This window comes from Antechinus flavipes, chromosome 5, assembly GCF_016432865.1.
Source record: "Antechinus flavipes isolate AdamAnt ecotype Samford, QLD, Australia chromosome 5, AdamAnt_v2, whole genome shotgun sequence".
Lineage (NCBI taxonomy): Eukaryota > Metazoa > Chordata > Mammalia > Dasyuromorphia > Dasyuridae > Antechinus > Antechinus flavipes.
In genome coordinates this window covers 231,500,937-231,525,319 of record NC_067402.1, presented here as the reverse complement: position 1 = coordinate 231,525,319, position 24,383 = coordinate 231,500,937, and the positions used below count along the sequence as shown (strand labels likewise).

The following is a 24,383-nucleotide window of genomic DNA, read 5'->3' as shown; positions in this document are numbered from 1 at the left end:
TGAGAATACAAAAGCAAAAAGGAAATAATTCTTGTGTCCAAAGAGCTTACATTCTACCACTTGCCAAAGCTTACCTATTCCTCATTAGTACTCTCATCATGGATGCTTACAATGTATGTATAGCTTATTCTTATAAAAAATTAACATATATATGGGAAAGCAAACTATATATACAGATCAGCAGTTGATGTTTTCCATCACTTTTTTCCAGTGCTAATAAAATTTTAAGATATTTTCTATGACTTCAAATTTCTTGTGAATCAATCTCTTGATGTCTTAATAATCATGATGCACCCTACACTAATCTGCTCTGTAGACCTTAGGTCGTTAACACAGTTATTTTTTCTATCTTTGTTCTCTTTAACACATCTGAAGTTATGGTATTAAAACCCTTGGCTTCATCGTACAAAAACAACCCCTTGCCCAAATTTTGCAGATCTTTTCTATTTTTTGTTGCTATGTTATCATTTTCAATCTTAAATGGTCCTGAACAACTATGCTTACTTGCTTTCTAAAATTGATTATATATATCCTTTATTACTTGTTCCTGCTCATAATGTTGAATTATCCATCTCCATAAAATTTTAAAAATGACTTCGTATTATAAATTGGTGTTACATAAAATTTTCCTGTCTTTCTAGAGTCTATAACATGTTGATGCTTAAAACTGCAATTATTTTCATGATGGCTCTTTTGCAATTACTCACATGGATAGTTCCATATGGAATGTTCCAGAAAACAATGCCTCCTTGTTTTGTGAGTGCACAATAAAATCAATTGAGCCTTTATTTGCCTTACCAAGGAGAACCATATATTCATTTCCTTTCTCTCTTCAAACACAGATAATACAATAACACAAAAGTACTGTCTGAGACTTTTAAATCACTATTCAATCCTTGAAAGGTAAGGCAAAAGTTTGATCAACAATTTTAGATAGATAGAGGCAACTAGCAACTTTACAAATTACTGAAAATTTGCTGATCTGTATTAGAAGTTCTCATACTGAAGTTCCCACAATGATGAAATGATGAGTGGGGATTCCTCCTTCTGTCCATCCCAAAAATACTGTGCTAGTTCTAGCTATCAAATAATTTATGTTAAAACCTGCAAGACTAAGTTAAAGGAAAGTTTTGTAAAAGAGAACTAGATTTAGAATAAGGAAGACGAGGAAAAGCCACAGTGGCTACTTTCCCCTTTCCCAACCACTGCTGTTCCTACTGATCTTTGAGCCTTTGTATTATTAGCACAAAGACTGGAGCAGGTAGACTATTTAGTGTTTTTTAAACTGCATGTAAATATAGTAACATACATTAATAGCTCTGAGTAATGATCTTTCTATACAAGATTTCATCTGAATTTCACAATAAAGCTGTTTACAAACTACTGAATACAAATAGTGCTCAAAGTAATAAACTGAACTTTAGTCAATCATTTTGATAGGTTGACAAAAGAAAAAAAAATCAATTTTCATTTTAACACAGCAGAAATTGCAAAAACTTACTTTTGAATCTTTAGATATGCCATAGCCCTGTTGGCTGGAAGAAGAGCATTGGTGCCATCTGCTGCTATACCTCTAGTATAACATTCAATTGCTAGTTCATACTTCCCCTCTTTGAAAAATCCATTTCCCTAAACATAGGAAAGAAAACAGTAAGAGCTGATGTACAGAAGTGTGTGTTTGTGTGTGCACATATAAAGAAATTTATTAAAATTCATGTTATCAACAACAAAAAAATTAAATGACATTAAGGTACCTTTTACTGTTAGGAAACATAAAAATTTGTTTTTACAAAATGTTATTTTAATAGAGGAAGACTGAAACATATTGACCTCAGTTTACTGTATTAAATGATAGTATTTTCTTTTATCAAGTTTTTTTCCCCCATTAATCATCATCTTTAGAACTAGTTTTCCTTAAATGCTTAACTTAAATCAACTCAGTTTCAGCCTTGTGGAAGTTCACCTTTATGGTGTCTTGTTTGACAACTTCTGTTTCAGTTTTTGAAAGTCATTTTTTAAAAATCTTTTTTCTTACTTAAGGAAACTATATTAACAATTTCAAATGAAATACTATTGCTTATTAATGTCATAGAATTAAAAGGATGATGATACTGTAACAAGTGTTCTACACATATATATACACCCACACACCTACACCATAGCAGTTCCAAGATTAATTTCAACTTCTTTCTGTAATGTAGCTATAATAGTTTGTTTTATACACATGATATATGGTTGAAACAAGCATTCATAGGTATAAGTGGAGCAGCCTGTGAATATGTTTGGGAGCTTTTGAATCCCATTTTCATTTATCCAACCCAGGGACCAAAGGCCATCCTCACCTCCTTGCATGCTCCACAAGAGTATACATATATTAATAAAAATATTCCATATATACAAAAGTAACAAACACACACATTAGGAACAGATTTTCCATTAAAACTGTAGTTAAGTTGACAATAAGAAATTCCATTAGAGATGTACTTTGGTAGTCATTTGTTTTTATGATATGTAAACTACAGATTGTAATTTCTTACATTTTCTTCCTTGACAACTTTATAAATTTGTTTTTCCATGAGCTAAAATTCTGTGCTTTTCTATGGCCAAAAAGGAATTCCTTCTATAACAAGTCTAATGTATTCATGTTCAAATTTTTGCTGTTTTCTAGAAAATGTACAAGACAGCCACAAATTTTCACTAAAAAACTTAATGTGTGCTACTTACAATGTTAATTTTCAGCCAAAATTATATTAACATTTTAAAATATTAAAACTTTTAAAATAAATACTCGTATTTTCATGCATATAGGCTCAAAAGAAATATTTCAATGTTTTATTATGTTATAAAGGTGACCCTAGGTCCTCAAAGCAAAACAAAAGCTTTAGCAGAGGCTACCATGATGACAAGGCTTTGAATACCATTTTGGCCATGGACTGTGTCTCTTTTCCAAACTAAATAATAGGAAACTCAACACTCATAGCCACTCATATTAAGTGATGAATTCTTTGGCTATATGAACCCATGAAATAAGAAATGATGTACTGTCCTTTGTGCTCCATGTCTACTTTAGTAGGCATGTTACTTTAGTTTAGAATCAAATACTTTTTAGAGCATTACAGCCATAAAATAGGGTATTGCAAATATAGGCATTGGTCACTATCATGAAGAATATCCAGTACAGAATGTCCAAATGGAAGAATGACTCTATATAGGTGGTGAAATTACATAATGCACCAAACCCCACAACTTTTCCAAGCTTCCTATATATGGTTTATAATCATTAGTTTGTTCTAACTATCCATAGAGAATGAAGAATGCCTACTGTCCAGACTATTTTATGCAGTCAGATAAACAAGTCAGGGTTAGATCTATCATTACCTCTATCTTAGACAACAAAAGGAAATCAAACTTTAATCAATGTCAGATTTCTCCTTAGGAAAAAAAAATCCAACTTTTCAACACTAATATTCTTCTAGTAATGCTATGTTGCTAAGAATCAGAATACTATATAGATTAAAAATTGAAGGTAACCCAAAGAGCAGCAAAGACATTGTTAGTGAGTGTAAACAGGGTATATAAAGCAATGCACTATCAAAATGTATGCACAAAGTGGTATATAAGAGAAGAGATTTGTAACAAGAAAAGAAAATGAAAACAAGAGGTAACAGAGGAGCAATTTATATGCTGTATTTTTATTTATATAATGTTAAAAAAAACTTAGAGGAAGGTCCTCATATTGTTGAGTAGATCCACTGTGCAAGACATTATTATTAACTCAACCAATAACCATTTATTAAGTAATCTTCAATGTCTGGGCCTTGATTTACATACTTCAACACAAAAATTCAACAAAATCATGTTTTCCCCCAAAAAAACACATCAAAAAAGCATTATTAATAAAAGCTTAGGGGAAAAAAACAAAAATTCAAGCATTAGTTTTATTTCCCCATTCTAATATTATAGAGGCATTTTGATGGCAGAATAAAAATTCACTGAACTCATATTGAGGCCATTTTAATTCATTAGAATATAAATTCAGCACTGTTTTAAAATACAGTATATAGGACCACTAAGTGGCATAGTGGATAAAAGCACCAGCCCTGAAGTCAGGAGGACCTGACTTCAAATCTCATCTCTGACAACTTAATACTTCATCTGTGTGATCCTGGCAAGTCACTTAACCCAAAAGCTCCCGCAAAAAAATAAATAAATAAATAAAGAATAAAAAAGATAAGATACAGTATATACATCATCATGAACTAGTGAACTAGTCTCAGCAAAATATTGTTAGAATATACCAATTAAGTAGAAAACTAATTTCAATGCATAATTAAGAATCACCTCATTTTCCTAAAACTGCCTTACAACTTTATACTATTTACATTATTTAATTACTGCTTCAACTAACAAAAATCCTGAACTAATCAGGTTTTAATATATCTTATTTCAAACAATACTTTTGGTGTCAATTTTGCTATCAGAGAGGTTAGCTTTCACATGAACATTAAGATGTATTTTTGTAAAATATTTTTAATCATAAGTAGCTATGTGGTAAAAAATTGAGGTATAAAAAATTAAATTGATATAAAATGGCACAATTGCTGGGCCTGGGATATCACTCCCAAATATATAAAATGCTTTTAGTCCATCTACTTTAATATCAGTCACCATATTAGGATAACTTGATTACATGCCAAAATCTACTATCCTAGTGATTTCCAAAGTAAAGTTCCACAGTAATTTAAATGAAAGGCAATAAGGCATGTAATACTTTGGATTGAGAAAGACCAATTCAATTCAATTCAAATTCCATTTCAGACACTAGTCTGACTCTACATAAGTCACACAAGTTATTCTCTGTAAACCACATTTTTCTGACTAAATAGGAATAATTCAAGTACCTATTTCACAGATTGGTTTGAGTATCAAACTAAATAATACCAAGTACTTTGTAAATTTTGAAGTTTGATAAAAATATTAACTGTGATGATAATTAAGGAAAAATATAGATTGCAAACAAGGAAAGACGACATGTTACAACCTTCTCAGAATATTCTGTTCAAACTAAACAACTTTAAGGGCAATTTTGTGAAATTTATTTTTTGGGGTTTTATACACACACACACACACACACACACACACACACACACACACACACACACATATATATAATACATACACACACACACACACACACACATATATATATAATACATACACACACACACACATACATACATATATATATATATATATAATACATACACACACACACACACACATACATACATATATATATATATATATATATAATATATATATATATATATATATATATATATATTTTTTTTTTTTACCAAATCTTTCTCTTGGATGGCTTGCTGCCTATATTGCTGTTCTTTAAGTTGCTCATTTTCATCTTCTTCTTCTACTTCAATTACTACATCATTTCCTTTTAGGTGAGAATCTTCTTTGTACATTAGAGCCTAGGAAATATAAATTTTTAAAATTAGAAAAAACATTAAATAGAAACAAACATTTGATCCACATTTTGTGTGAAAATTTCACACAATTCACAAAATGTGGATAATACCCATGAAGAATTTGTGAACTATTTCAAAACAAATCCTAAAATACCAAATTTTCAAGTTTAATTCAAAGCCTACACTCAACCAAGCAAAAAACAAAAGAGGAAATATTTGATATTGTACTCAAAACAACATTTCAAACAGAAACTTCTACCAGAAGTAGATCTCTGTCTTGGAGTGTTATGTACATGCAATGTTATATTTCTGAAATCTCACAAACTTAATGAGATGAAAAATAAAGCAAATTCTCAATTCTATAATAAAGGGATATTGTTTTAATAGTTAACCCTATTTCATAAAGCAGATATATTTTCCTAAGTTCTCAAAAATAGAACAAATAGAAAAGCAGGGAAAATCCTGGCTAATTTTAAAACACTATATAATTGTGATTTATTATTAATAAAAATAGTAACATATAATGATAAAATTGTTAACCATATCAAAAATCAAATTGAAAAAAATTTGAACTGATTCCAGTACTACTTGCTAGCTAATTTAAATGGTAATATTTAAGTCTTCAATTTTATTTTGCACTTTACTAAAATATATATATGTTAAGAAAATTCCATCACTACATGAAATTTAAAAATTTGCTTTTCATAAAACTAGGCAGAAAGGGTTGACCATCATTTTTTTTTGAATAACTATGTTTGAATAAGTAATATTTAATATAAGTAACTTAATTTTTTTTACCTGATTGATTTTCTTGAGTTCATTTTTTGCTTCAAAGTTATTTGGTTCCAGTTCTAATGCCTTTTCATAATCTGAAGGAGACATAGGAACACAAAACTTAAAAGAAAAATATATGAAAAAGGTTTCACTGTTAGTCAAGTTTTTCTTTAAGAAGACAAACTGACATGACAATGTTAGTTCTAATTCTAAATATATACTTGAAAGAAAATCCTAACACCAATCATAATCCTTCACTAGACCTAAGACCAAAACTTATAATTATGTACTATGCACTGTAAATTGGTAAGTCTATTATATATCTCTACTTCAGGCAGACACTTTGTGATATAAACTGTCTATACTATCAAGTCAACAAGGTTAGAAATTTAAATAAAAACTACAAAATCCTTTTACCAGACATTAAGAATCTTTAATATCTTATGTAGCTGGGTCATTTTTATCAATATAATGAGAATGAAATTAAATACACAAAATTTTTTTTAAAACAACTCATTAAAGGACACAAATCATTCTTTGTATGATAATATGAAAAATCAATACAATCTGATGTCTTAAGATTTCTTTACCTTCTTTGGCATCTTCTAATTTTTTGAGTGCAAAACGAGCAGCACCTCTTCTAACATAAGCCTTTGTATAATTCCTATTCAATGCAATTGCCAAATTACAATCAGACTCAGCAACAGCAAATCTGAAATATATGAAATTGTTTTTATAAAGATGAAATATTAACAAGGTTTCTTAAATGCAGTCCTCTCTTGATGCCTCATTGCAGCAAGAAGACAACCCTAAACTACTGAAGGTTCTGGCATCAGAGGGAAAGCTCTGAAACGTTTTTACATGTTTATGAAGGTTATAAGGTCCTGTCCATGAATGAATAAATGAGTTAAAAGGGACACATTAAGTACTTAGCACTACACTAAGACTTAGGTATACAAATAAGAAAGCAAAAGCAATTCTTGCCTTCAAAGCAGCAAGACTACACTGTTCATAAGACCATAGTTTGAATCCCACATCACTTACCATATTTATTTGATCCTGGCAAGTAACTTCACCTTTCAGCCTGTTTCCTCAACATAAAATGAGACGAATAACAGAACATCTCAATCTCATAGGGTGGTTGTGAGCACCAGATGGGATAACATGTCAAGTGCTACATATACGTCTATCTATATGCTTTACCTATTATTAGGATTACTATTCTAATAGAGAAACAATACACTGAGGCAAGGGTTGACTAGAGAGGGACATTCTGGTCAGTCAAGTTAAAAAGGATAAGTGAAATCATAGAATAGTGACACTCCATCTAAGAGTAATGACACTCCATTTAAGGAGGGTGCCTAGGCCAATCAGTCACATATATCTTATTAGTCTCCAAGCTACATTTCTAGACTTTCTCGACCATATTCCCTAATACCTTTATTTTTATTGCTCCCCCTTCCTCCCACTTTTTCAATTTTGTTTTATGTTCTGTCTTTCCCCAATAAAATATAAGTTCTTTAAGGAAAGGATTGTTTTTTCACTTACATCTGTATTCCCAGCACTGAGCACACTGCCTGGCACAAAATAAACACATAATAAATGCTTGTTGATTGATAATGGCAGAATTGATCTGAACATAATTCATGACTGCAGAACTAGAAGTTTGTGGTAGGGGATGAAAAGGATAAATGTCAAATGGGAAGAAATTTTGGATACTTGGAAGGAAGAAATCAAGTATGGCTAAGACTTTCCTGAATATGGAATAGAAAAGGCATCAAACAGGACAGAGTTAGTTCTTCAGCATGCAGTTGGTGAGGAAGTTGTGAAAAAGGATGGCAGAGTATGGCAAATTTTTTGGTCATGGCAACTCATAAAACAAACTAAAGTAAAAACTGATTTTTTTTTTCTTTTTTGTTGAGAAAACTGGGGTGACTTGTCCAGGATCACATAGCTAGGAAATGTTAAGTAAGACTTAACTGACTCAGGCCCTCCTGACTTCAAGGCTGGTAGTCCATTCCCTGTACCACCTAGCTGCCTCAGTAAAGTAAAACATGGCCCATAGTCTTGTGTGGTTACAGAAGGATGAAAGAGAACTACTCAAAAAGTGAGATCCTTGTCCAATGACTGAAGGAAAATGTTGCTGGAGGACTTGAATCACCTTAGCTGTCTTGTTACATAAATAAAACCAGAAGATGGGAGCTGCAGCTAAATAGCAGAATGGTTTCCAGTATTCCTTAGAGCAATTAAAAAAAAGGAAATTAAGCAGATTTTATTGTATGTCTAAAGATATCACATCTTTATTTAGTGATCATATATTATGATATATGAAAAGTATTTGTAAAAAGACCATTATGAAAATAATTGCAGATATACCAAATAACAATTTAAAAAAATAAAAAAGAGCCAAATTATATTTTTTCAGAAAAAGATGATGTAGGTGGCACCCCTAAATAGTTGTCAGGCACAAAGGTCTGATTTCTGGAAAGACAGGCAAAATACATTTAAATGAAAGACACAGAGAGAATAAATAAGCTTATTATGTTTAATGTTTCTTGATTATGAAAAAGTATTTAATTTAGTAAGGTCATCTTATACCTCATTTACACTATGATGTCTTCCATCCATACATCAAAATCATTTAAAATTCCTTGAAAGATATAAAAGAAATGACACTATTCAATGATCCTCTGATGATAAACATAAGGTGAGGCATAAAAAAGAGAATCAGATGTCCTCTGTTAGTATTCACCACCATGATAGAGAAGGTGAGAGCCTACTAATGTTTTTGTCTGCAGATGACATTATAATGATTGCATAAAGCCTGAGAATACTGTAGACTTCTAAGAGATCTATAATCACGCAAATAATTTTGAAGAATGTCTACTGTCCACATTTTAACAGGTATTTGAATAGACATCTTATAGAGTCTGTCTCCACAACATGTCAGATAGATAGTACAATTGGACTACGAGTCCAGAGTTAAACAGGAGAACAGGTTGGATTGCATTTGAGAAATTCAAAAATCTTTCAGAAACTTACCCAATAAATGGTAAAATAGACTCTTATGTATTCAATTATTAAATAACCATTGATAAACACAGGGAGAGATAATAAAGAAATAGTCCCTGCACAAATATGCAATACTGCAAAATAAATCTAGTATGAGATAAAATATGTGTAAGCATATAAATCTATCTTACTTTTTCATTCTAAAAAATGCTGATGCTCTATTTGTTGGTAAAACTGGATTATATGGATCTGCAGCCATGCCTTTTGTGTAACAGTCAATTGCTTCATCATATTTTCCTTGTTGAAAGTATTTATTTCCCTGAAAAAGCATAATATTGATCAGTTTTCATGACAATGGAACACAATTTCACAGCAGATTTTTTTGTCAGTACATTTACAAACATTTTCCTTGCTTAATTTCACCATCGAGCCTAAGAAAAAAAGAAACAAAAAACAGCTACTCTGCAAGCTCAAGTCTTACCATAACTCTTTTCCTGTCACAAACCAAACTGTTCCCAGGGAGGGACCTATTGGAAAAAAGACCTACTCTCCTTCTACTCCTTCTAATTGACAACAGGAACCCTGAGAGACATGATGGACGACAACTAGACAAGGAAAAGAAAGGTATCAAAATAAAACTTTAAACTGGACAAAGTAACTTTTCCTTTGCTTCATCCAAGATTTTCTTTGATCTCTACAGGTTACCAGTGGATCTGCCAGATTCATCTGCATGACTCCCACCTAGGATCACAATCATAAGGATATTTGGCCCTTCATCCTAGCTTAAACCTTTTTGGGTGTCACTGATTCCCTACAGCCATCTGGTAAAACCAAAAGATCCTTTCTGAGAATGTTTGTCAATGTATAAAACACAGAGGATCACAAAGCAAACCAATTTTATTAAAATATAGCTATCAAAATTTTTTTTTTAATTTTACATCTCCAGGTTCAGAAACTTTGTGCTGCCGGGGGCACCAATGCATAAGTTCCTGGTAGCAGAAAAGAAGGACAAAACAATACCACGTTGTAGTGATTCCTTAAGGATACAATATTACAACTTCATGGACAGGCAAAGGGGTTGAGGGGGAGATATTAAAAGTGAATGTACACTGAAATACAAAGTGAAAGTAAACTAAAAAAGAATGCTGGATTGAGACCAAAATTAGTAGATTCATACTCCAGCTCTATCACTTACTACCTATATAATTCCTTATCTGGAAAATGAGGGAGTAGGATGGCATCTAAGATCTCTTCCAGATCTAAACCTTTGCTCCTATTGACACAGTAAAGTGTATTATTAATTCTACTTTGTGGTACCTTTTCTTTCTCAGCAAGAGCCTTTTGTGAATCTATGTGAATCCCTTCTTCTTCTGAATCTGATTCTGCAGATACTGAATCATGAGTACTGTCTTCTTTATCAAGCTCTTCAAGTATTGTGTCCTGAAATCACAAAGGATAATAATTTTCACAATATAAGTATTACTTAAAGGAAAAATAATTACATTATTACTTATTACATCAGAATGATGAAACATGGCATAGCAGGTTATATTAGCAAAATTCACTGGAATCATTATTCAAGAATAGCTTTATATCAATAACTATGCTCTCAGAAGACTCATGCAAATGACGTGTCATAAATTAGGGATGCTATAAAAATGCTATCTTAACTAAAATGTACAACAGACAAAAGGCTAAAATCATTGAGGAGGCAGGATTTGGAGACAGAAGAGAAATGGGTCAAATCCTGCTTCCAACATTTACTAGTTGTCTGGTCACTATTATGAATAAAATGAAATTAATCTAAAATTATACTAGTCAAGATAGATACGTATGTACTACATACATACTGTATATACCTAAGGGGTATATAAGGAAAAAGGAAGGGGAATATTCAAGAATGAAAAACTGTTTACTAAAGTTAAAATTAAAACTGTATAACTAAGAAACTTAAAAAATAGTGTGCTGTATCTTGTTCTGTAAGTATTGAGAAATCTTAAGATAACATTTTGCTTTCTGTTCTATAATATCAAAGTAATACCCTGGAGATACTCTGATTTTTATGTTATTTGATTTTGCCTATCTTATAAAGTTTTTGATACCAAGATTGAACACTGTCCTGCAAACTGCCCTGTAAACAAACATAATTCTGAAAAAAATCTATATTGATATGAGCCATGAATTGTAAACAAATACAAGACTTCAAACTGTCAACATGGGAATAATAATAGTCCCTGTCCTTGAGGGTCGTTTTAAAAACCAAACGAGATGCTATACATACAATCCTTTGAAAACTTTATATAAATATCAACTACTATAATTATTACCAACTTTTAACCAAAAAGTCTTTTACACAGCAAAAAAAGAAACACAATCATAACTATGAATACATTCTATACAATATGCCAGCAAATAAAATATCAGAAAAAATATGAAAGTCTTTGAGAGACTAGCTCAGTGTCAAATAAAGGCATGAAATCACAGCAAACCACAGATCTAGCTAGTTAATAGGCAGTAATGTTCAAACAACGAAATGAATGCTGGTCTTAGATTTCCTAAAGATAAAATTATCTGATTTGCTTAAAAATAATACTACTTACGATTACATGGCATGTCTATTAGAGGAAAAATCACAATTGCAAAATTAGCAGAAAAATGGTTCATCTAAACCCAGTATTGTTGCCATAAAGAGAATAAGGTACTTTTAGTAGCCATTTGCCTCATTCATAAATTTTTCTCAACCCATTTTTTTTTTTTTTACTACATTTTGCTCTTCTAACTAGGGTTATTCTTTATTATTCACTGAATGAAATTGTAACTTTTTAATTTGTCCTTAATATTTTCCCATAGAATAATTTAGAACTATGCCTAAAGGCCAAATTGTGCATATCCTTTTATCAAGCAATACCACTAAAAGGTCTGGATCCTAAAGGGAAAAAGATTTAAATGAAAAGAAAATATTTACAGCAACTCCTCTTGTGGGGGCTAAGAGTTGGAAACTGAAGGAATAACCATCAACTGGGGAATGTTTGAACAAGATGTGGTATATGAATGTAATGGAATACTATTGTGCCACATAAAAAAAGATAAACACCAAACTATCTGCCTCCAAAGACATACTATTCAGCTCCAGAAAAATAACTAATATTGATTGAATACAGATAGAAGCATGCTATTTTTTAAACTCTTTCTTTTTTTCCCTTTATAGTTAATTATTCTTGTATAAAATGACTAATATGAAAATATTTTATATAATTGCACATGTATAACCACTACCTAATTGCTTACCATCTCAGGAAGGGGGAAAGAGAGTAAGGAAAGAATTTATAACTCAAAACTTAAAATAAAAAATTAACAAAAAAAATGATGAGCAGGCAGATTTCAGAAAAACCTGTAAAAATATGAACTGATAGTGAGTGAAGACAGCAGAACTAAGAGAACATAGTACACAGGAAAAGCATGTTCAATTGTAAATGACTTCATTCTTCTCAGCAATATGATTCAAGAGAATTCCAGAGAAAAAACTAGTTTGAATGCATACTATTCTCACATTTTGGGGAGTAGGGAGTTTCTTTTGGGGTTTTTTTCCCTTTTGTTCTGTTTCTTCTTTCATAAAATGACTTACATGGAAATAGTTTTAACATGATTGAATATGTATAATCTATATCAGATTGCTTGCCAAGTTGGGGAAGAAAAAGAGATAAAAATTTAGAACTCAAAATCTTATAAAAAGTGAATGTTAAAAATTATCTTTATATGTAATTAGAAAAAATTAAATACTATTTACAATAAAAAAGACTTCTTCAAGTCAAAAGGTGTCCCATCATTCTGTAATTTCCAGATTTGTACAAATATATATTCCTTCATTTTCACTTTCAACCTTTGCCTTTCTACACTGAATAGTTCAAATATTTTTCTAATCTGCCCCTGAAGAGTGAACCTGCTAAACCTTATGATTTATAGAATCTTAGAACCTGAGAGTTGAAAATGGCCTAAAGACTCACTGGTCCAATTTATTTTATTTACAAATGAGCAAACAGGTCCTAGGAAATGAAGTAACATTTCAACATTGCGGAGCTGGGACTAGAATAAAGAGTTCTATTCTTTTCTAGCTCTTAAAATAACTACTTTCACTGACATCTCAATTTTGGCACACCCTAGTTCCTTTTGATCTTTCCAGATGTCATTATATCGATATTTCCTAAGAGGCAATAATAAAGCTGTACTGGGTGTGGACATCTATATCTTAATAGGTGTATCTATATCTTTTGAAGAAAAGTAATATATTTTCTAGTTTGTCTTAGAATCCATCAAAACTAAAGTAAAAATTACTACACTTCTGTTTTTCCTGATTCACTTACAGGCCCAATAATATAGCAAAAAAGAAAGCAGATTTGAAATTCAAGTTATAAATACCTGCTTTCTGGCTATCACTGGGTTAAAAGCTGTGCATATAAAATATTCTTCCCTTTGGACCAAACATGTGCAAAGATGCAAACATGTAACTTTCTAGAAATGAAACTTTTTAACCAATGCAGATCAGTAATTGCTCTGCACATTATAACCTAAGAATTGCCTCAATTATTAAGAAGTTAAGTGACTCATTCAAAGAAATACATCCAGCATGTCAGAGGTGGGGCTTGAACTCTGAGGCTAGTTCTCTAATTGCCGTTTTATACTGCCCTTCACTATGCTATTCACTATATGAATAGTTTAAAATCTCAAATTGAAAAAGGCTAAAATAACTTCTTCAAAAAATAGGCTAAAATAGTAATACAGTAATACAACAAATATAGGAATGGGAGTCATAAGATAGATCTAAGTTCTAGTTTTGCTTCTAAATGGTTTGTGTGACTTTGAACAGGTTACTTAACTTAATCTCAAATGGCCTCAATTTCCTTACATGATTTTTCTCTCTGACACTATTTACTCAGCAACTTCCTCTTCTTTGAAAATTAGACTATCTCTACACTATAATCTGGATAGATGCATATTGCTCTCATGAGTCATGTCCATCCTTCTCATGGCAACTTCAATAAGAAATCCTATTTCCCACTGCTCTACCAATTCATCAACCTCTTCAAATCTCATGTGCTTTACTTCATTCTAGCTAGCAGCCTTGGTTTGAGTCTAAGTTTATACCTTGGAATTCAGCATCACCTGAAACAGTTTCATTTCCAAAATCCTGAACCAAAATTTTCCCCCACCTTAAAACGAAAAAGAAAAGAAAAGAAGATAACATATCATTACACAAACCAGAAAGCTTCTTTCCAAACTTCAATGCTGAGCACAGTATTAGAAAGGAAAAAGGGCCCATGACCACACAACATTTCCCTCATCTGGTTCTGTGGAATGCTATAGAGCCCATTATTCAGTGATGTTCACCCAAGCCTCTGCTTGAGGTATAAATTCTGGTCATCTCTTTTAAAAGGTGATAAAAGGGATCATGGGAATCTTTTTCTCAATTCTCCCTTCTGGCCTAGACTTTCCCTAAATCTGGGAGCAACTCTGCTGTTTCCAGTATGTAAAAATCCATGTAGGTGCTAATCCTTCTGAATTCCTAGCAGCTAGCTTACCCCAGGAGTACCAACAGCATCTCTGCTTGCACAAGTCTTGGAAGTTTCTTTCTTGTTATTAGCAAAAAGCAGACATTTTAAGCCTTAAAATCTCTTCTACTATAATTCTCCAAAACCTATTCTTTATCCTCAGTATGACCTGGAGTTCTTCATTATCTCCGATTCTAGCCTCCCTTTTCCTCCTTCACATTATTGACCCTAAAATTTAGCTGATTCAATAATACAGTGTTCCATTTTAAAAGTCTTTATCCCAGCAGTGGACATCAAAAACATTTGATACTGGCTAAGAAACAGACTAGTGGATCAGTGGAATAGGTTAGGTTCACAGGACAAAATAGTCAATGACTATAGTAACCTAGTGTTTGACAAACCCAAAGACCCCAGCTTTTGGGATAAGCATTCACTATTTGACAAAAACTGCTGGAAAAATTGTAAACTAGTATAGCAGAAATTAAGACATTGATCCACAACTAACACCATAAGGTCGAAATGGGTTCATGATCTAGACATAAAGAATGTTATCATAAGATAGTTTATCTCTCAGATTTGTGGAGGAAGGAATTTGTGACCAAAGAAGATCTAGAGATCATTACTGATCACAAAATAGATAATTTTGATTATATTAAGTTAAAAAGTTCTTGTACAAACAAAACTAATGCGGACAAGATTACAAGGGAAGCAAAAAACTGGGAAAACATTTTTACATTGAAAGGTTCTGATAAAGGCTTCATTTCCAAAATATATAATTAATTTAAATTTATAAGAATTCAAGCTATTCTCCAATTGGTCAAAAGATATGAACAGACAATTTTCGGATGATGAAACTGAAACTATTTCTAATATGAAAAGGTGCTTTAAGTCACTATTGATCAGAGAAATGCAAATTAAGACAACTTTGAGATGCCACTATAGATCTGTCAGATTGGCTAAGATGACAAGAAAAGATAAGGAATGTTGGAGGGGATTTGGGAAACTGGGACACTGATACACTGTTGGTGGAACTGTGAATAAATCCAACCATTCTGGAGAACAATTTGGAACTATGCTCAAAAAGTTATCAAACTGGACATACCCTTTGACCCAGCAATGTTTCTACTGGGCTTATATCCCAAAGAATTCTTAAAGGAGGGAAAGGGACTCAAATGTGCAAAAATGTTTGTGGCAGCCCTTTTTGTAGTAGCTAGAAACTGGAAACTGAAGGGATACCCATCAATTGGAGCATAGCTGAATAAATTATGGTATATGAATGTTATGGAATATTATTGTTCTGTAAGAAATGACCAACAGGATGATTTCAGAGAGGCCTGGAGAGACTTATATGAACTGATGCTAAGTGAAATGAGCAGAACCAGGCAATCATTATACATGGCAACAAGAAGACAATATAATGATCAATTCTGATGGACATGGCTCTTCTCAACAATGAGATGATTCAAACCAGTTCCAACTGTCCAGTGATGAAGAGAGCCATCTACACCCAGAGAGAGGACTATGGGAACTCAGTGTGGACCACAACACAGCATTTTTACTCTTTCTGTTGAGGTTTGCTTGCATTTTGTTTTCTTTTCTCAGTTTTTTTTCTTTCTTGATCTGATTTTTCTTGTGCAGCAAGATAACTGTATAAATATGTAAACATATATTGGATTTAAAACATATTTCAACATATTTAACATGTATTGGACTACCTGCCATTTAGGGGAGGGAAGGAGGGAAAAATTACCCCTGCATATGTTTTATAAAAAAAGCTTTAATAAAAAAAGAACCCCTCCCCCCCCCAAAAAAAAAGCAGCAGCAGCAAAGGTATCATTAAAAACAACCAAAAAAAAACCTCTATCTCTTTTTTCTGATCCAGTTTCAATTTCAATTTTTAGTAATTCTCCATCCTGAGTTACCAGTATTGGCCTTTTTGGCTCTACTATAAAATTGCCAGATGTTTCACAGGGATAATTTCAAAATAATACAGAATGAATCCATTTCAAATTAATGAGTCCCCACTAAGGGGCACCTTGTTGCTACATACAAACAACACAATGTATGCTGTGCCAATTGTTGGATGTATGAATACAAACTTCAGAATTTTCCCTGCTCTCAAGGAGTTTGCGTTCTATTTGGGGAACATAACATGTTATAGATAAATATAGAACATATAAAACACACGCATAAAATAGTGATGGGGAACAGGACAGAAGATAGGACTGGGGAAGACAGGCAAGACTCCTTTAAGGTGGTAGCATTTGAACTTAGCCATGAAGGGAGCTAAGGATTCCAAGCAATGAAGCTAGAGAAGGCATCTCAAAGTTGGGTAGCAGGTGGAAAAGCAGAGATGGGAGACAGAACACTACATATGGAGAACATATTGAATGAACTGATTGTATGACATGGGAGATTCTGGCACAGGACCACATAGCATGGTGTGCCCTCATCAAGACATATGAGATGTGCAAAGTTAGAGAAGCTGTCCCAAATGTTCATGGGGTCTCTCTGTATTCAACCTGTGGCAGAGCATTCTGGGCTCGTATTGGTCTGATCCACTACAGTTGGCCACACCATAACTTGACTCTTACATAGGGATGTCATTTTGGTCCTCTTCAAGTACAAAGGACAACAACCAACCAAGATGGAGAACAGCAAGGAGTCCAGTTTGGCTGTAGCATATAGTATAAAAAGAGTAATGAGTAAGTGTGTAAAGATAAAGGTAAATAAGATAGTTCAGGGCTTTAAATAGCAAACAGAGAAATTTAAATTTTACCCTAAAGGCAAGATGTGTCTGGAGTAGGAGTGACAAGGTCAGACTTTTCTTTCAGGAAGGTCAATTTAGAAGCTATATGGAAGATGGATTGGAAAGAAGTAGTACTAGAGGAAGGGGGGAACCAAGTAAGAGGTGACAAGGGCCTAGACTAAGATGAGCGTGATGTGAATAAGATAAATAAGGCAAGTAGATAGAAAAGATATTGTGGTGAATGAACAACTTTGGCAACTGATTGTATAAAAAGGAAAGTGAAAATTGAGTGAGAATGAAAAATCAAGAATAACTCTTGGGTTATAAATCTGAGTAACTATAATAGAGCAGCTAAGTGGCACTATAGTACATAAAGCACTGGTCCCAGAGTCAGGAAAATTCACCTTACTGAGTTTAAATCTGGTCTGATGCTTATTAACTGTGTGATCCTTGGCATCTCACTTAACCCTGTTAATCCTAGATTTCTCATCTGAAAAATTAGCTAGAGAAGAAAATGGCTAACCCTACCAGTATCTATACCAAGCAAATCTTAAATGGGGTCACGAAGAGTCTGATAAAACTGAAAATGACTGAACTTGGAAGAATGGCAATGTCCTCAATAGAAACAGAAGAATTAGGAAGTGGGATAACTTTAGGGAGAAAAATGATTTTGCCTTAACTAACCAGTTTTTAAGGCTAAGATATTAAAAATGTAGACAAAGCAATATATTTTTGATATTGCATCCATCAGTGTTGCTTAAAGAATTTATTATTTTAAAATAAATGTGTCATAAGATACTCAAAAAGGTAATATGAAGTTACCTTATGTATTTTTGGGTCACTTTAATAATTCCATAAATAAATAAAAATCTTAGGGAAATAATCCTAACAAAAATTATATACTAGTCTTAGAAATGTGTTATCATAGCTAACCTGGCAATTAACTTATAAAAAGAAAAATATGGGAATGTATAATAGCAGAACCTCAAATAGTAAACTCTGGAAATAGGTTTCTAAACAATTTTGAATTAAAGAAGAACTAGAACATCTTTTTATTTCAATATAGTTGAAATCTCTCTAAAGTGAAAGCCTCAGTTTATCAAGCCTCCTTGTATAGTCCTCTAATAGGTAAAACGCATAAGAAATTGGGGAAAATGGATACTTACACCAGAATACATACTGATTTCACTTTTTTTTAAATTAAAGTTTTTTATTTATAAAACATATGCATGGGTAATTTTTCCAACATTGACCCTTGCAAAACCTTTTGTTCCAAAGTTTTCCCTCCTTCTCCCCACTCCCTCCCTTAGTTGGCAGGTAGTTCAATACATGTTAAATATGTTAAAATACATATTAAATCCAATATATGTATAGATGTATACAGTTATCTTGCTGCACAAGAAATGATTTGACTTTTAAATAGATCCCTAATATTGTCTTGATTTACTCTAATTTGCCTTTTTCTTAGAAGTAAATCATAAGAGGAAAAAAAAGATCTCATTAACCACAGCAAGTTGAGGTTTTAGTTTACCATGAAATAATCTATAATAAAGATTACATAGAAACTCTTAAAGCTCTTCTACCTGATCAAAGATTGTTGGTAGTCACCAGCAAAATAGTATTTGTATATCAAGGAGCATGAGACTAAAGTAACTTACCACATCAAGTTTTCCCCATGCTTCATAGTCATAAGATTTTATCCTAGTTTTTTTGTTTTCTTCTGTAGTTTTTTTAGAAGGCATTTTTGTTTTACTTTTCTTCTTTTTCTTAAAATTTTTATTTCGAACAGGAAATAAGTTCTAGGTAGAAAAACATTTTTTAAAAATTGCTGTATCATTTTACTTTTAACTCTCAATCTAAAAGATATTATCATGACACTATGGCATTTTCAAGGAAAAATACTTATTAATCATCAACTGAATGTACCTATTATTTGTAATGATTATCTATGCCCAAGTTAACTTGTTTAAATACTTCAAATATTCATGATTTCATCAGTGCACACAACTCACCTCAATATCTGAATTGCTTTGGCAGAGAAATTAATCACACTGTGGTCAAATCTGTTGATAAACCCCTTCAAATTTAACTAGGTTGGTCCTCAGATAGCCCATGTTGGATTACTATCTGAAGCCTTTCTAGTATGGTAAGAAATGCCAAATTTTCTCTGTGTACTTCTTTAGAACCAAGAGTCATGGAGAAACTTTTATAAAAAACTAAAGCCAAGTTTGATTTTGACTAAGCAGTTATCCTCAACAAGTGTCAACCTCAGAAGAACCATTTTTAATCACAAAAATGTATTAACTGAGAATGGTAATTATAAATCAATTTGAAATCATAGATTAAAATATCAAACATTGCACTGTTATTATGTGGGAATACAAAGGCCTCCAAACAATAGTGCAATCTGTCTTTAAGTTTTATTTTCTCCCTCATATGAAAATTCTTTCCTCAAACACAAAAATATTTAAATTTATTTCCTTAAGGTAGATAAATGTTATTTTAAAAGACTTAAAATTCTGATCATTTCAATGACTTATCAAGATTCCAGAGGATCAATAAGAAAGCATGCTATCTCCTGTCAGAGAAGTGATAGACTCAAAATGCAAAATATTTTTGGATACAGGAAATGTGGGAATTTGTTTTGTTTTAATTATGCATGTCTACTGAAAAGGATTTTATTCTTCTTTTCAATTGGTCAGAGGGAGGTAGGAGGGAAAAAAGGGACTACCTATAAAAAACCTCCAAAAAAAGAAGAAAAAACAGAGCTATTGAAGCAATTTTAAAAATGCAAGGAAAAGAATAAAAGCCAGAAAGAATGACAAGTAAGTAGGACAGCCCTGAGAGTTACATGTTGAATTTCTTATATTTTTACAGAGGAAAGCAAGTTGTACATGAGATAGTTTCACATCTTAGGGTATCTAGGGAAATGCCCATTTAATTTGATATTTCAAAAAAATTTTTCTAAGAAAGGCAAAAATTTAATAGCAAAGCAATTCACTTCAATTTTGCAGCTCTAAAAATACATTTTAACAGATTGTTTGGGTTTTGCTGGATATTAAATTAAAAACTCTCAATTTACCTCTCCTGAAACACCATTTTGATTTCTCAGTTCCAAATCCATTTGTTTAATTTCTTTTTCCCAGCTTTCTAAATCCCTCACGAAGTCTTGTAGTTCCTCAGCATTATGCTTCATCTGTAATTGTAACTCAACTGCTTTGCTTGCTGAAGTCATTTTGGTCTGCAAAATTTTAGAAATATTCAATCTCTAAGAAGAACTTTTTAAAAATGTATTGTTTATTTTCCTGAAATTAGAAGTATTCTTATGGGAGCATAAAATTAAGGATTCTTTCCACCATTTTGGACATGGTCAAGGTATAAAGATAGGAGAAAGAATAAAAGAAAACTCATTAAACAGCATATATTCAAAGGGTTTCACAAATCAGAGTACCAAATAAAATATTTTAATAGGGAAAGTCACATTGTATAATCCAATTCATTTTTGAGTCAAAAAAGAATGCCTAAGAAAAACTCCTTACATAAACAAGGAGAACCATCTCTATATTTCATATCATTTCCTTAGTTGCCTAATATTCCTAGATCCTACCAATTGATTTAAAATACTTGCTAGAAAGATTTCCACTTATTTTTTTAAATATTTTAAAATTTGTGGATGGACCTTTATATAGAGTGGGGTTTTTATTATTTTCCAAAAATGTCTAGCACATTTACAAAAATACAAACACTTATTTAAAGAGAAATGATTTCTTCAGTAGATATTTCCTGTATATTCAGATCATAACATCTTTTTGCCTAAAAAGGCACTCTTCATTAGCTAAGTGACCAAGAAACTTTATCACCTGAGTGGTTAACCTTCTAGAGGACGGTTGGTGCTAATGTAGCAGATATGTTCTATTTATGTCTCTATAAAGCCTTTCCAACTAGAAAGGACCTGTCAGAGCATATTTTGAAAACCCAGTGTCACTTCCATGCCAGACTGAGGGCTTAAAGAAGGATTTTAGGACCTCCAAAAACAAAGATGAATTCCCAAAATTAGCAAATGCCACAAAGGAAAAGCGAAGATGAAAGGTGGAAAAATAACTGTTAAAAATACAGTGGAAAGAGAGCTGGCTTTAGAGCAGAAGAACCTGAATTCAAATAAAGACTTACTGACCCCTGGTACAAGTCATTTTCTCTCCCTGGGCTTCTGTTTTTTCATCTGTAAAATAAGAGAGCTGACTTCTAAGATTCCTTCCAAATATAGGTCTAAGCTACTATGACCCTGACTAAAGTGAAACAATAATTTTTCTGCTTTTCTAGTATTATTCATCTTATCAAAAGTCACAAAATTAAAGACAATGGAAACATGGATGTAAAACTATGAAATGGGACATCAACAGAATGTGAAAAATACTTCCAACAATATTTTTTCCACTAGAGTACATCATCCTTTATTAAAATCTAATTAAGTTTAGCTGTGAAACTAAACTCACAAAACAGATAAATTGAGGCACTCATTTAAAAAAATTTTCACTATTACAAAACTTCTATTGATAAGGAAGCCTCTTTGTATGACTGCATCTCTTTACAGATAACAACTTATCTAACCCAGAAGAAAGAAAATTAAAACTAAGATGTTAGAACTGCTAGAAATACAAAGTAAAAAAAATAAAGAGAAATCATCTCTAAAATTAATTCAATCTCCAGGCAATTTTTTAGGAATGGATATTAGATAAGACAAGATCCAAATGTCCTGCATAAATCCATTCATTAACTATACATTTTGGATAGCTTTAAATCTTCTTTTAGAAGGACAACATTGTCTATAGTACCATAATTCATATTAAAATAACATACACCCAACAAACTCTTGATTGTTCAGAATAATGGAGAAATTTTAAAATTACTCAACTCCAAAAATAAAAACCTCCAAAAGTATGCAAGGAACTAATTTGCTGCATAGATTTAAACAATTTATGCAGGAGGAGGGAAAGGAACAATCTATAGAGAAAAATATGATCCAGCTTTAATATAAATCAGGAAGTCTAAATTTCATGCCTATTTTTAAAAATAAACCACTTAAAAAGTTTATTAAAGCTATATTTAAAATTTTTTAAAAATCACTAGCTATATTCTAGGATCAAACAATACTACACAGGTAATGAACTTGGTACATTAAATACTAGTTTGGTGATCTTGCTTCATAACTTATTCACCTTTTTTCCTCAATAAATACAAGAAAACAGGTAAAATATTGTTCTGGCTTTAAGCCATCTTTAGTAAAACTTAGTTACAGTCCCTGCCTAAAAGAAGACACAGTCTTACCTTAACAATTTGTAAGGGATGATCACAATGCTACAAGCCATTATTAAGAATCTACTGTGTTCCAAGCATTGTGTTAAAAGATGGAATTGTCAGTAAATTAAAAATGTACAAGAAGTTTGGGGATTTTAGAGATCTAGTCCAATCTCTCATCTAAGAGATAGAAAAATGACTATTCAGTGAGGTTCTGATTTGTTCAATAATTAGCATTAATATGTGGTTTAATGATTGTAATGCACTTTACATATAATTTCATTTTACCTCCATAACCCTAAGAAAGAGGAGCTATCATGTAAAATAAGGCTGAGTTTAGTGATTTGCTCACAGAGCTAAGAAGTCACTCACCATTTATTAAGTGCCTATGTGCCAGGCTTAGTGATAAGTGCTGGGGATAAAAAGAAAGGAAAAACAGTCCCTGCTCACAATTTAATGGGGACGCAACATGTCAATATCCATGTACAACCAAAATATAGATAAGGTAAACTGGAAATAATCATCAGAGGGAATGCAAAAAGCATTAAGGGAAATTAGGAAGGACTTGGGGGAAGGGGAGAGGGAACGGTTAGCTATGATGAGAAGGAAGCCAGGAGATGCAGATGAGGAGGAAGAACATTCCAGAAACTGGGGACAGCCGGTGAAAATACCCGGAAATTCTTGGTTAGGAAGCGTCTGGGGCAGCATTCGAACCCAGGTCTTCAGATGTCTAGGTCCAGGATTAGCCACTACGGTCTCCTAGCTGCTTAATAAGCAGGTACGGAGTCGCAGGGGCAGGGATTCCTAAGCACTAGGGTTCTCTGAAACATGTGGACGGGAGAAGGAAGGTAACAGTTCTAGAAAATTCTGGTGCTCTTCTGCATTCCCCCCCTCCCCCATCCCCCATTTCGTCCGCTCGCGCGGTGATTTCACGCCTGGGACAAGGTTCGGAACGCCCCACCCCTGGCGGAAGATTCCGCTACCCGGGAGACCCCATGGCCACCACCGCCACCCCACCACCGTAAAACAAATGCGCTCCTCCCCTCTTTCCCTCTCGATTGCCCTCACCCGGGGCTGCTGCCGCTCCTTGTTTCGGTGCCAACGTGCCCCGCGTCGTCGCCAACCTCCAGCTACCCACGGTCCAAAAGATGCGGGTCCACACCACAACAGCCGCTCAAGCTCCCCATCCCACAATTCCTGGCGCACCCCACCTCCTCTCGCGCCCGGGGTACGATGGGAGAGAAGCTTCAGGCCCCGCCCTCCCGGTTCCTCCGGCCCCCTCCTGCTCTGGCGCTGGGCCTTTGGAGGCTGGAGCCAGTGGGGGTATCTCAGAAGGGAGACCTCTAGTGGTCCGAAAAGTGCTCTCCTTTCACACTGTATTTAACCTATAGGGCTTCAAGTTGTGACGCCGTGATTAGTGCTGCATTGGCAATGAAGAATGAGGAATCCTACTCAAATACTTAACAGGCTGTGGGACCTAAGTCATTTACTGGATGGGTGACCTATGCAAGCAATTTTCTTCCA

General features: G+C 33.1%; 1 protein-coding gene across 4 annotated transcripts in view; it reads right to left on the bottom strand.

Annotated features, from left to right (window-relative positions):
• The window catches only part of RPAP3 (RNA polymerase II associated protein 3), a 52,841-nt gene extending 28,747 nt beyond the window's left edge, over positions 1–24,094 (bottom strand). Inside the window, exons 1-9 of one of the 4 annotated variants that reach the window (XM_051961123.1) lie at positions 23,928–24,093; positions 20,647–20,805; positions 19,223–19,363; positions 10,587–10,709; positions 9,461–9,588; positions 6,848–6,969; positions 6,282–6,352; positions 5,358–5,486; positions 1,502–1,629 (exon numbers count right to left, since the gene is read on the bottom strand). In XM_051961123.1, the coding sequence (XP_051817083.1) occupies positions 1,502–1,629; positions 5,358–5,486; positions 6,282–6,352; positions 6,848–6,969; positions 9,461–9,588; positions 10,587–10,709; positions 19,223–19,363; positions 20,647–20,799 (995 nt within the window). In that variant the 5' untranslated portion in view covers positions 20,800–20,805; positions 23,928–24,093. Of the gene's footprint in view, positions 1–1,501; positions 1,630–5,357; positions 5,487–6,281; positions 6,353–6,847; positions 6,970–9,460; positions 9,589–10,586; positions 10,710–14,411; positions 14,477–19,222; positions 19,364–20,646; positions 20,806–23,927 lie in introns of those variants that run through there. The other 3 variants (XM_051961124.1, XM_051961125.1, XM_051961126.1) reach the window with 3 other exon arrangements.
• Positions 24,095–24,383: the final 289 nt, after the last annotated feature.